The sequence below is a fragment of the Vidua macroura genome, chromosome 7 (genome assembly GCF_024509145.1).
Source record: "Vidua macroura isolate BioBank_ID:100142 chromosome 7, ASM2450914v1, whole genome shotgun sequence".
Classification (NCBI taxonomy): Eukaryota; Metazoa; Chordata; class Aves; order Passeriformes; family Viduidae; genus Vidua; species Vidua macroura.
In genome coordinates this window covers 24068307-24082261 of record NC_071577.1, presented here as the reverse complement: position 1 = coordinate 24082261, position 13955 = coordinate 24068307, and the positions used below count along the sequence as shown (strand labels likewise).

Sequence of the window (13955 nt, the reverse complement as noted above, 5' to 3'; positions counted from 1 at the left end):
GTTCTACATGTTTAAACATAAAAACAAAAATAGCCACAACTCCAGCGTTTTGTTCAACCCACAATGCATCAGGTATTCTAACACCAGGCTTTCTGAAACTATATCTTCTGTTGGGTTTGTTTGGGGTTTTTGGTGTTGATGATTTTAGTTTTTTTAACCAAATATTATAACTCAGTCCTGGAGAATTCCTCCTGTCCTAGCACAAACAGCACTCTCTACATAAATGATTTGCCAGAAAATTGTGTCCAGTCTCTCAGTGCATTCTTCAGGTTCTACATGCCATTCTTAAATGTTGCCACTTAGCCATGTAAAGTTGAATTATTTAATTACAGAGCCTCAGCAATATTGCTGCTTTAATCCAATCACAAACAGATTTGAAGGGAAAATTATATACCAGGAGTTAGGAAAAAAAAATGATGTGATCTCTTAGCAAGTCTGATCTCTGTTAACCACTTCACTACAAACAAGGATAGGTTAGCATGGCGAAACCAGGAAAAATGTAAGGGTCCAATCAAAGCTAGTTTTTACCATTTACGAGAGCCATCCAAGTAACAAAAATGGGAACAAACCTTGAACATTTTCTTGTACTGCATTACTGCAAATCAATAAATAAAACCTTCTATAGATTAGCACTGGTTAGACCAAAACAATGAGAGATTCATGTGAGAGAGTGCCCTTCAGATTAAATGACAATTTGGAAGTGTTTAACAACATATGGTCTCTTTTCTTTGACATATACGATTAAGAATATATCTTTTTATATAAAAATATAAAATACCATCTGTCATAAGTTCCAGCCAGGATACTGCCTCTATATATCCAATTAATTCACTATACTTTCTAGTGTAAATATTTCTCCTATTTTCTCATTTTTTCTTTTTCTGTAACTATATTTATTTATAAAATTTCAATAAATGTATATATTTAAAAAGTCAATACTATGACTTGAAATGTAATTAGGAATAACAATGAAAGTCTGTTTCACTGTGTATATCAAAGAAGGGCCAAATCTTCAAATGGATTGAAATGCCATTGCTCATTTAAATCAGTGGGTATAGGCATATTATAAAGATTTAACTATGTTGTTTTTCCTTATTATACACATTAACCCAGAGAAATGCTCACTTTTCACAAGTAAAGATTTGTGTTTCTTTCTTTCTTTCTTCAGAAATGCAGGGTACCTTAAAGACATATGACTGCAGAGTGAGAACCCAAATATAATGGGTATTTCTCCTTAAGGTGCCAGAATTCCAGTGAACATGGAGGAATAAACGGATTGCTCTCAAAATCATGGCAAAAACCAGAAAAATACATAATGCATTTCAATTCACTGAATTAATATTTTGCCCCATTAATTTAATCCAAAAGAAAAAATCTTTGACCACATAATTATTATAATGACTTCTAACATGCACAAGCCTCAAAATACAGTCTCAAGACTATAGGAGCGAAGTTTTGCCAGGTTAAAACAGGAAGGACCATAACAGCCTGTTTGCAGCAGGATGCAAGATTTCTTCTGTCTGAGACAAGCATGCCCAGATAAACATATACATACAGACAGACACACATAGGTTTTACTCTTTGTTTCTGAGTAATTTGGCTGCGGGTGTACCAATAAATTACACTAATGGGTTTTGCATTAGTAATGTGAGAAAGAAATTACTGACTCACAATTTAAACCACATTTTAAACCTTTAGCTTTTAAAGAATCTTTTGGAAATTTTGCCTCTTGAGATTCCCTCAGCCTAGCCCAAAAACAAAATGGAAGAGAAAATTATTTTGCTTTTCAAAAACGTTGCCTCTCTTAAAAAGCAGAATACCATATAATCTTTCTTGGGATTAATTTTATACTTCATGGTATAACAAACTAAGATTTCTGTGTCTGCTGCAGTGCTGTGGAAGTGGTGACTATAGCTGTCTGAGACTATTCCCATGTAATTTACAACTTAGTACCTTTTCACCTGCTTCCATGTAGTTGGTCTGTGAGCAGAAAATGCTGATTATCTTCTAATATTACATTCTTGGTCTTTAAAGGAGCTTTCAAATAAACCATGATGCTCTTCTTGGTCATTCATGGTAGAAACTCTGTATAGAGTCCTAATAAATTGTTTGTATAGGTTCTTAAGTTGTCCCAATACTTTTTAAAATACTTGCAGTATTTCAATAACTATGTATAAATCAACTTCTAAGAATTTTTATTGTGTTAGCCATAGTAAGTTCATATGGGCTACAGACATCCCTAACTTGCTCATGTGCTGTCTGGTAATGTACTCCTTTGGCCTTGTGTTTTCCTCTTTTAATTTACAACAGAGTTTGTGCTCCAGGGTTAACATAAGGGTTAACAGAAATTCCAAATTGCTTCTCTGTTTGCACAGAAAGGTTAGCACCATTCATCAGTATGCATGCTTTCATGTGATTATGTCCCTATTATTTTTGTTTGGCCACAATTCCTGTGATTTTCCATTTCTGCTTGTGCTGGTTTTACACATATGGTCACGCATATTTCTCTTCTCTAAATCCTCGTATTTTCTGTAATACTGTTTAGAGAGGAGTGCATGTGATACTGTTCCTATTACGGTAATCGTTCTTTTATTGATTTGATGACTCAGTTGTTGGTTCTTCTGCCATCCTATCGTGTCGTTGTTTCAGCACTGGTGCCATTCGGTGCAAAGGGACAAATTTAACTCACAGCACTTCACAGCAGAGCAGTTTGCGCCGTTCAACTCCGGCCCGTTCCTCTCGGAGGCCGCGCCCCTCGGGCGCCTCCACTCTCAGAAGCTCCTCCCCGGCGGCCGCGGCGCCGGAAGCCGCCGCCGGGTGCCCTGTGAACCGGGAAGGGCTCGGTTTGAATGAGATCCGGCTGATTCACCGCGGCCCGGGCGGCTCCGGTCCAGGTGAGGGCCCGGCCGCCTCCGTGCCAGGGTGCTGAGGCGCTCCGCGGCGGCCGCTGCGCGGCGGCGGCCGGAACGCGGCCCCGGGGAGTCGGCCCGAGCGCCGGGCAGGGCGGCGGGCGGTGCGGACGGGAGCGGGACGGGGCGGGTCTGGCGAGCGACACCGGCCCGGGCGAGCGACACCGGCCCGGGCGGGGCCTTTCCGCTGGGAAGTCCGGGCGCTTCGGGGCAGCGGGGGCAGCTGCGAACGGGCTGGGGAGAGGCGGCGAGAGGGGCCGGGGAGGGCGCAGGGTGGGGGCTCGGCAGCTAGAGCCGGACGGGCCTCGGCGCCGCACGGGCCCCAGGGCCTGGCCGCCTCCTCCCGGCCCGCAGCGGCCGCCCTCGTTCGGCATCGCCGGGTGCGAGTTCGTGCTGCGGGCAGCAGCGGTCTCTGTGCCCCGTCAGAGGCGCCTGACGGACCGCAGCGCTGCTGCTCCCGGAGTGCAGCATTGCCACGATTCCCGGCAATGCAGCTGGAGTTAGAGGGGCGCGGGGAGAAGTGAAGGCAAAGCACTGGCTGGGATACCTGAAGGGGAAGGAAGCAGAATTAAGTAGAAAAGGAGCGATAATAAAAAATTAACAGCGCTATTCTAATATGCACCTAACCTAAGTCATGTTTCTGTAACAAATTTGTGTCATATAGTTGGATACTTGTAAACAGCGTGCTGGCGTCATGTCTTAAAGTTGCAGTTGTTTTCGGTGTACTCTGGAAAAACAGAAAACCAACAGGGATTGAGATTTACTTTTTAAAAAGAAGTTTTATGTAAATGTATCTCAAAGCTGTGTAGAACTGAAGTGGTACTAGGCAAGCTGAAAAGTCTGACAGATTTGTGTTCATGTTAAAGCTGACAGCCCTGGGAGTCCAAGTATGCCTCAGGTAGGGAGTAAACTTGGAAGACGATTCTGTGGAGCAGAGCATTCGCTGTTCATGACCATATTGAAACAGTGAAAAATATCTGTTTATGAAGAAATTCAGAAATTGGCTAGTGTATGAGTTGCTTCTGAATCACTTAGTGTGACTTTGAGCAACAGAGTTTAGCCTGTAGCTTAATAGGAAATGTTGTGTTCTATCATCTGTTTTAACATGCCATTTCAGTGATATTCATTTGAAAACTTATGGCTTGGAATATTTTAAGTTAGAGAATGCTTTAAAAATAGTATTAAATAATACCAGTATATAAATTAGTTTGTCAACTTTCTTGGAAATGACTCACTCCTGACAAAAAATTATGGAGTATAAACTAATGGTACCTATAAGTACCTTGTAATATCCAGGATGATGGGAAAGGGCAGGTGTTAAGGACGCTTTGAATAATAGAGAACTGGAATGATGAGTACTTGCTGGACTACTGCATAGTTCCACAACAGTTGTATGTCTGCTTGCCTTTCTGCAGATTTCAGAGAAGGTCATTACTTCATGTACTGCACAAAATTAAAATTAATTCTGTCGGTTTCTATGGTGGTGCAGCTTGTTAATGAATCTTTGCTTATCTGTAAGTATTATGTGAATGTACTTCAGTGGCTTTAAAGCAGTCTGTTTGAATCTTTGTTACTGAAGTAACTCCAGCTCAGCAATGAATGTAGTAGAATTAGGTTTGCTGTACTTCTGGAAGTCAAGAAGCAGAGTATGGGAAGCTGACCTGCAAACCACCTATTCCAGCTGGGGTCTATTGAGATTCAGGTCTGTGGGATCCAGAAACAGGGTCTGGGCTTACAGATCTGAGCATGTTATAGAAGCAAGAGTCATGTAACTCTGGACTTGCACTACTGAGACTGCATTCATGCATGACATGATTAAACTCTAGCTTTAATGAACAGATTAGACTTGATGGTAATGTATATTTTTTTCTTCTTTTCATACAAAATGTATAGGAAGATAGACAGACTAGCCTAGCCCCTCCCCCACCTTTTCACATGTGAAGTCTCTGTTCGGGTTTGTTGACTTTAACTATAGTGAGTTTTTTTTGTGGTGAAGTAATGTTTTTCTGCAATTTCTGAGCTGATTTACCTCTACAGCTGTTTATCATCCCTAGTGAAGCTGAAATGGTTGCAGTTGCACCAAAAACCTTGAGCCACTTTTGAGCACTGTTAATAAAATTGTTGATCATCTGCTGCATGTAACTCCTCAACAGGAGATGTGGAAGTGCTTGTACAAAGCTTGTTATGTAGTCTCAGGTGGAGAAACTGAGTTACCGAAGATGAAATGATTTGTGTCAAGTCTCTCAGTGTACAAATTGAAAATAAATTGCTGTCACCTGTGTGTAGCCTGATACTCCCTCCACTAATAGGGCAGTTTAGTAACCATTGTTTTCTATGTATGTCAAAGCTGATTTTGATATTTATTTCTCTACTAACTCAAAAGTTGCCAAACCAGGAGAACTCTCTTTCATTGAGGGATCACATCATGGAGTGTTAATGCTAGATAAAAATAGTGCACTGTAGTGTGAAACTCATGTGTCTCATGCAAGGACATAGAGTAATTTAAGACTGTTTCAAGTTGATTTCAAAATACATGCTGCAACATGCCAAGTATAAACACAGTAGCTATTGGTTTATAGCTATATGTGTATACACATTTGTGTATAATCCTTTTATATAACGTCATCCCTATGCTACCTAAGAAAAAGTGTTTTCATTATTAGAAGTCGGAATTTAAGTGACTTGAAAATACCAATGAACAACTGAGTGGTGAATAAGAGCTCTCCAAATGGGCAACTCTTTCCAATTATTGCAGCTACCTAACAGTGGTATTAGGAGCAAATTTTAGACATGGGTTTTAAAATTTCTGTTTTCAGATCAGTTTTGAGATTCTCTGTGTATACTCTCACTGCATTATTAATATCAACTATTTTTCCCTTTTGAGGTGAGGACAATAAATAAAAATTGCACTAATGGAAATTTGGGTTTTTAAATAACATCCTATGACCAAACTTATTTTAATTATGGTGTTTCCAATCATGAACATACACAGAGAAGCTATTTAATTATTTTTTTTAAGCCATTAGTGACCATATTGATTTCAGTGATGAGTGCATGTCATCCAAATCCTGCAATGCACCAAAATGCTAGTTTATTATGAAAACTGTCCTTCTGTATTTTTTCTGATACGGAACTATTTGATACATTTACTTCCTTAAAGTTATGCTTTAAACAGAGTCTGTTAACTCTTCCTTGCAGACAGAAGGAAACCATCAAAATACCTTTTGCCAATTTAGGAAGGAAAAGAGGTGAGATTTACTGTGAACTGTTTGTTTACTTTTCTGGCTTTTATTTATAGGTGCATATATAATGTAAGTGTATGTGTGTGTGTGTGCAAATATAGGGAAAAAAACAACAGAGAAGTTGCTAATCAGCCCAGCTTTTTGCACTTTGTAGCAGAGGTGATATTCTCACCTGTGGGTTACCTTTTGTGCCTCACTGGGGAACAGACCAAGGTCACAGAGATTTGTTTCTTTCTTTGTAGTAAGTGGGGAAGGGAATGCAAGACCACTGGGTGGTCGGGTGGCTAACGTGAATAAGTCAAGCCCAGTTGAAGAAGTAGCTGCAATTCTGTTGTAGCCTGTGCTGCTGGCTTTTGTGGTCTCTTCTGGATCATTTCTTTCTGCAAAGCTGGCAGAAGGATAGTAACTTTTCATTCAACTTGTTAGTGATTTCCATCCCAGCCTGTCTGCACTGAGAAACTCTGACTTGTTCTTTCTCTTCCAGCTTTCTTGGGAAGGTGAACACATCTTCCTTTGCTCTTGTATTACTTTGAGATAAGCTTCAAAAGGGTCTCTGTTAAATTGCCTCAGTTACTAAAAAACAAAACAACCACCCCCGCCCAGACAAAAACCCAAAACCAACCCCCAAAACCCACAGATATTCTTTGAGCAGCTTTAGCTTAAAGAATGATTTGACAGAAATGTCTTCTGGAGCCTGTATTAGTGTTACAAGCAATCAGCCTTTCCAAGACCTCTTTTTCTGTTATGCCAAGACAACTATTTCTGGGACGCAGCATGAAGCCTCTCAGAGAAGTGAACAGGGTTAAACCCAGTGTTTTTGATAGCCTCTCAGTTTGCTGCAGGGCTGCACAAATGGCTGTCCTGGCAGTACTGAGAAAGCAGCATCAAGTTGGTGAGCAGCAGCAGCTTCCTCATTGCTCCTTATGTTAACACTGACATTGAAAAAAAGTCTATCAAATCACAGACACAGATCATTTCACAGATCTGTTTCAAAACACTGCTCTATGAATGATTGAGAGGATGCAATTAATGGGCAGTGTTCTCAGGGAGGAGGATAACATGAATTTTAACTCCTAAATTGAATGTGAAGCAGCCTTTCTCTACCTGAATTCAGGCAAACGTAAAGATCTTTGTGACTTTTCTGGTCACACCAACCACTCTTGCAGAAATAAACAGGAAAGCTTTCTGTACCTGCAGACTGCTCTTACCCTTGGTGCTTAGGGCATCTTAACTACATCAAAAGCTTCTGAAATAGTAAAAAAAAATCATGGTTTCAGTTTCTAACAGCATTTAAAATGATAAATTAGCTTTAAATTTCTTAAATGAATTAATAAAATATTTTGAGAATTTAATTTTAAAAATTTTGAGAAAATTGGAAGCTTCTTGCAGTATTACGGATACTTGAGCGAGACATGGCGTGTACCACTCCAAGGAATTGTATGGCAAAAGGAAAAAAAAAGCCCAGTAAACATTCTTTGGGTTATTCTTCGATAGTGCCTTGTCCTTTTGCAGCTTATCAATGTAACATTTCTTTTTTACATGTGCCACGGTTTCTGAATTTTACTGGGTTTCTGCCTTTCTCCTTTCTATTTCCTTCTACAGGAAAGAGACCTACTGGTGTCATCTTTACAGTCAAAAAGTGGGAGCTGCTGCCAAGTTTGTTCTGTGAGCACCTCTTGCTGAGCACCAGGTTAGAAATGTATCGTTGCTTTATTTATAAAGGTTAAAGTTAGCTTCATTAATGTCTAAAAATTTCCCTTAAGCTGTTTTAAGGTTTACAGAAGCATTGTTTGAGAAATGGGATTTATTACTGAAATAATATTTAGATGGATTAACAAAAATTAAAATCTGTTTTGGTGAATGTATTTCATAAACTTAAATTTTTTAGATGTTTATATATCTTGGTAAACAAACATGTTTAGGTCTATATAGAATATAGCCTAAAGCATATTCAGTTACAAATAGGCAAGTAAAGCATTAGCTACCAAAACTGAAACCAGAATCATGTCATGGAGCTAGTGAAATCATTTGCAGTGCATCTAGAACTGTGTTTTGGAGATTTTCTCTCTGTGCTGCTCTCTTGAAAATCTGAGTATCTCAGTTCAATGACTATTCTGTGAGAAATGTTAGGTGTCTGTAATACAGTGAAATTTTGCTGTAAAGTTATGCTGATAAGTAGTCAGTTTGTTTAACACTTTAGTCTAATCCAACTCTGATTTGCCAAAATATATGGCTTTAATAAATTATGTACTATACTGTTGGGTTACAAACTGGAATGAACTGTGTAAATAAAAAATTAGTTAGTACGAGCTATTGCTTTTCACTTGTGTTATAGGATTTGTTATTTGTTTATTATTTCTTAAATGTACATAGGTAATGTACCTCGTCAGTTTATGGAAGTTGCTGTTGTTGACAGAACTGCCAGTTTCAAGGTTACCAGTGTAGAGACTAAAAGTTTCTTAAAATAAATGAACAACCATGATGGATTAAAAGAATAGTTTTAGTAGCTTAAATATACTTCTCAGTTACTCTTCAGCCCTCTTTAGTGTCACAGAAGATGAATCATTGTGGGTTTCAATGGAGGAGTATCTACCACAGAGGGGTAACATGAACTGTAGTTGGTGTTAATTTGTGGTAACATTGTGACTGTTTTATTGAAGCCATTTAACATATGCTTACATAATATCTTTAAACAGCAACTTAACCTTTCCAAGGAAATCCTTCAAGTTGATTTGGAATTTATTGTAGTTCAGGATAGAAAAGCATATACACTGTGTGCAGCTTTTGCCTCTAAAAAAGAAGCTTGGTGTCAGTGACTTACTGAAGAAGTGAAGTGTAACCCCTAACCCTTTAATAAACTTCTTTTTAATTTATATGGTGCCAGTGGAGCTTTAAGAAAGTACTTACTGCTAGGTGAGGCTGCACTTGTTGGATTTGCAGGTTCTACAAAATCAAGAGAGTGAATCATATTAAACTAATAGCCTGATCGTTCACTGAACTGGGAAAGTGAAGTTAGCCAGTAGGGCAGGTATTTCTGATCAATGTATCTTGGCTATTGTTATGAAGTTATTAAAGTATGAAGTAAAATTCTGCTTCTTTATGTGTTTAGAAGTTTAAACTATTTGTTTTAACCTTATACTGAAATAAGGCTTGTTAGTCTTTAGCCAGTAAAAAATCTAGCAAATATCAGAAGAAATTATGAAAATTATGGTAACATTCACCTTCAGCATGAAGATTTTTTCATATACAAAGCAAATATATTTTTCAAGTTCTTTTGCATAATTATTTCAAAAGAAGGCTATTAAATTAGTATTGTTAATGTAATCTGAAATAATGTATATAATTCTCTTATGTGTAATGTGAAATCTGCTTGGAGGATGAATGTATTTTGGAAATCATACTTGGTGTTCTCAATTGCTTTCAAAGCCTAAACAGGCTTTGTTGTGTTGTATTAAAACTTGTCCAATTAAGACCATAATTTTTGATGCTGTGTTTTGTATCTTCTATTTCACAAATAAGCCAATAAAATTTTCTGATTTCTGTAAGCCTTGGAAATTGCTTGATTTGATAAAAACAGCTGCTTAAAAATTAATATTCAGTAGGCTTTTTTTTCTTTTCATTTTATCCATAAGTTTAGTTGTATAGAGCTAAGTTGAAAAAGCTAAGTAAGCATGGTAAAGTTCTGTTACAGTTGGGGCAGAACCTGTGCCTAGTTATCCACCATGAAATTGTAGATGTCTTTCCAACAACAGAAAGTGAAGAAACTGTAGAGAAAGAAACAGCAGAACAGCAGTGTATTTTTTTTTGTTTGGATGCCTTAGCAGCCTTTATTCCTGGGGATCACCCCTTGAAAGTTACAAGAGACAAAAACTGATGCTTTTTTTTTTTTTTTTTTTTTTTTAAAGGAAGACATTTCATTGATTGGAATAATCTTGCACTAAAGCAATGGCACATGCAAGAATGTATTAAATGACTGTACTGTCACTAGTCTTCTAACTATATACACATTAAATGTTTACTTTACAGTATTTCTTTTAGTATAATGAGTTCATTAGAAAGAAGCTTTTGATGCTAATTCAGAGATCCATAATCTGCTTAGTGTCTTTCACATGTAGTTTTGATGATAACTGACAAGCTGTAAGTTAATTAGCACGGAACTTTCTAATGAGGATGCTAAAATCCTTACTTTAAGATTTTTATTGATGATTTTTGAGCAAATGAAAGTAAATTCAATTGTATATCTAATAAGTTTTAGGAACTTTCTGGCTGTAGGTACTGATCATAAGCAAAAAAAAAAAATCCCCCAATTAATTGAATGATGGGAAAGTTTTGAGAAGTTTGACAAGAGTGTTTGTCTTCAGAAATGGGGATAACCCAAAACCAAAGCAATAAAGCAAAGTCTGTTAATTAGCATGGAAGACAGCTTCTTGAATTAATATGTGGTGTTAATTAACAGGAAGTCTGATGTTGTGTTGTAATTACCACCAATATTTTTGACATACTGAGTGACTGAAGGTGAATTATATAGATAACAATTTAGTAAACATTTCGAGCTTGGGAACATTTTTCCTTTGTTTCTGTTTTTCTAGAAATATGGATAGACTTCTGCGACTGGGAGGAGGTATGCCTGGACTGGGACAGGTTAGTATATAGCTTATAAATCTTTTCTTTAAAATTAATAAATTCTGGAGTACTTCTTCTATTATACTATCATATTTTAAAACAGCATCAAAAAACAGAGTTCATAGTAATAATCTTTGACTCAAGAGATTTTATACGTGTATGCATATCTTTGTTAAAACCTGACCTTTTTTTTGTAAATATGAATACATGTGTTGGCACTAAGTTTACAGAATGTTTATAAACCTTTCTTTTTGTGTCTGAGCATTTTAAAATTTGTATTGAAAAGCATTGGAAGCACATAATACATTAAAAAAAAAGTTTACAATAATTTGGAATTTCAGAATATGAAGGGTATTCTAAATGGGCAAGCATATCCACTGCTCTTTCATAAATTATATATTTCAGTTCTTGGATCACATTGTGAATGGGGCATTATAAGATACTGAAGTATATGTAAATTTCAAGAGGTAATTTGAGTTTATCACTAGTGGGTAGTTGTAGCTACCTGTATGTGTGTTTTATTGCATCTCCTCTTGTTGATTGCTCTCACTTCTGTAACTACTCACAGCAAGAAGGCCTCCCTGGCAGCTGTCCTGTTCCAGTGAGACTTATTCACATTGTATGGCTTCTCCTACCTCTACAGCAAGTCCTAGTGCTTTTTTCCTTGATCAACTGACATGGCCAGCAGTCTTCAAAAATAGAATCAAGATGATCTGGTTACATTGTGCTGATTACTGTGGATACAGGGGAAAAATAATTAGGAACTTCTTTGTTTGTGGTCTGTAGGAAGAATTATTTCCTTAAGGAATGGAGTCCAGTGTAATTTCCTTTGTAGTCCTTTCCTTTGGTTGGCTGCAGTAGCTGGCCTTCCTCTGTTTCCTCATCTGCCTCCTGGTCTCTTTCTAAGTTGAGAATCCAGACTCTTGTTCCTCAGGAATCAGTTCTGTATGTCTTGGGCTTCGGGATATGTGTCCAGGGTTTCCTCTGGGGTGTTGAAATTGCTAAACCCCATGCTTCTTTTGGTTGTGTATAGTGTGTTTGTGTCCAGTATAACTACAGGAGTAGTTTAATATTGAAGCATTTGGTGAAATATTCTAGGCTGATCTACAGACTCTAGATGTTTTGCCAAATAAGCTGTAACTTTTGGTGTATAATTTTTTCCCCTTTTTATAGCTAAAATTCTATTCACGTTCTCTTAGTGAATCTTCAAGCCGCCCTCAGTTATTTTTAGTTTCACTTTCTTAAACAGTTATTTCTCTTGTTCCTCTGAGCTGCCAGCCTGCTTCATGACTCTTCATTTTTTTAACATCTGTGCAGTCTAATCTCTCAAGCTTTCACTTCTTAGTCCTCTCTGAACTTGACGTTTATCAAAGCTGTTTTTCAAATTTACGGTTAACTCTCTGCTGTTTTCTGAAATTTTCATCTTGAAGCTTGCTAGAAAATTGTGGCAGACAATAGAACATAACATTCAGAGGAAGCTTGCTGAACTCCTCTGGTAGCTTTGGCCCTCAAAGCTGCTCTGTGTTTAAATATGGAATTGTGTCTTAAATGAGTTGATGAGTATATGTTGGATTAAAAAAAAGGCATAAAACTGAATTGCTCTTTACTTAAGTTGCTGCTTGCACTGGATATCTTGACTACATTTGTAGTCCTTTTGGTTTATTGAATCAGCAGGAAGGCTTTTCAAATAGAATATTTTTATGTCCTTAAAATAGTGTGTTTCAAAGGACCTTGAAAGGTCACTTATATTCTGAATATCAATTGATGATAATCGAGATTGAGAGATAATTCAGAGTGAATCAGATATCTTTGAGATAGAAGAGAGGAGGAAGATATTTCTTGGATATATTTTGTAATGCTAGAAAGCAAAATTATTATGATTCTTTTGCACTAGAGTGTTTTAAGCAACAGAAGCTCTTTGTTCTTATTGCTGTGTTACAGTTGTTCTAAAGGCTGAACATAGTAAAAACATCTGACTGAGCCATTCTTGCCAGCATAAGAATCATCTGTATATGTAGTCTGGTAGAAAAAGAGGCATTTTCAAAGTAATTTTATCACATAGTTTGGAGCTTGCTTTTTTCTTGTAGCTTGGGGTCTGCTTAGCAAGAGGAATGCCTCACATAAAGTCTGCTAAGAGTCTGTTTGATTTGCTTTGTAACTGATGTTAAAGTACTGGCGGATGCTTGGTCAGCACAGTTCCTGTTTGATCTCTGCCAAGGCATTCTTTCTCAGTGACCTGCTTTAGCTTCTTCAGCAGCAGTTACTTGGCTCTTCCCCCTTGGCAAAATTACCTTTTCTGGTTATTGTCTCATTTAGGTTTTCTTGGTCTTCTTAATTTCCAAACTCAGATATGTTGTCCCAAATGCACTTTAATGTGTTTGCAATATGCTTTTCAAGTCTTCTGGTGTAGTGTATTACACTTGAGAACTACTGTCACTGAATTTGTGGTTCTCTTTCCTTACTTCTTGCTCCTTCAGGATGCTATTGAGTGACTGATTGGCCTTCAGGTGTCCAGAGGTGGTCAGTGCTAAATCCCATCTACCTTAAGCCTGTCTTCAAATGGCTAATAAATCTTTAAGGAAGTAATCTTAAACTGATACTTCAACAATAAACTTTCCTTCCAGTGACATGTGGTTTAGAAATCTTGAAGGATTTCTTCTCTTTTAATCATAGGTGGCCAAAGGGCTGTCTTAGTAGGGCAGGAGGTGGACAAAAGAGGAGAAGAGAAGAGGATCTTGCAAATTTTGGCATTCCATTCCAATCTTCCAAATTTTGGCATAAGCCATTCACGGTGTTTTCTGACAGTATGCTTGGTCATTAATTGTGTGTTCTTTTTATGGCAAGGTACCTGTGTTTAGTTTTGAACTAGATGCCAGAGGTATGACCTCCTTTGAAACACTGCTTCATGCAGAAATTGTGTCTTACATGGCTAGTGGTGTACCTGGTCCATAAGTTTGTTTTGCCTTGAATTCATATTCTCGTGATAAATGCATGAGTGAATGAATGAATAAATGAATGAATGAAGCCTTTTAGAAAAGATGTAAAAGATTGAAAGGGTTGTGATGTCTCAAAGAAAAGCTTATGACTTCAATTTCACTCCTGTAGTTCATGGGAATTAAGATTTTGGCAATGCCCTTGTTCTTCTTCGCTTATATAGTCTCCTTTCTCTCTCCTTCTGCCC

General features: G+C 37.6%; 1 protein-coding gene across 3 annotated transcripts in view; it reads left to right on the top strand.

The window, feature by feature from the left end:
* The first annotated feature begins 2616 nt into the window (after nt 1-2616).
* The window catches only part of PSMD14 (proteasome 26S subunit, non-ATPase 14), a 46760-nt gene continuing 35421 nt past the window's right edge, over nt 2617-13955 (top strand). The window contains exons 1-5 of one of the 3 annotated variants that reach the window (XM_053982010.1): nt 3789-3807; nt 4803-4863; nt 6108-6157; nt 7754-7841; nt 10741-10792. In XM_053982010.1, the coding sequence (XP_053837985.1) occupies nt 10745-10792 (48 nt within the window). In that variant the 5' untranslated portion in view covers nt 3789-3807; nt 4803-4863; nt 6108-6157; nt 7754-7841; nt 10741-10744. Of the gene's footprint in view, nt 2895-3788; nt 3808-4802; nt 4864-6107; nt 6158-7753; nt 7842-10740; nt 10793-13955 lie in introns of those variants that run through there. The other 2 variants (XM_053982008.1, XM_053982011.1) reach the window with 2 other exon arrangements.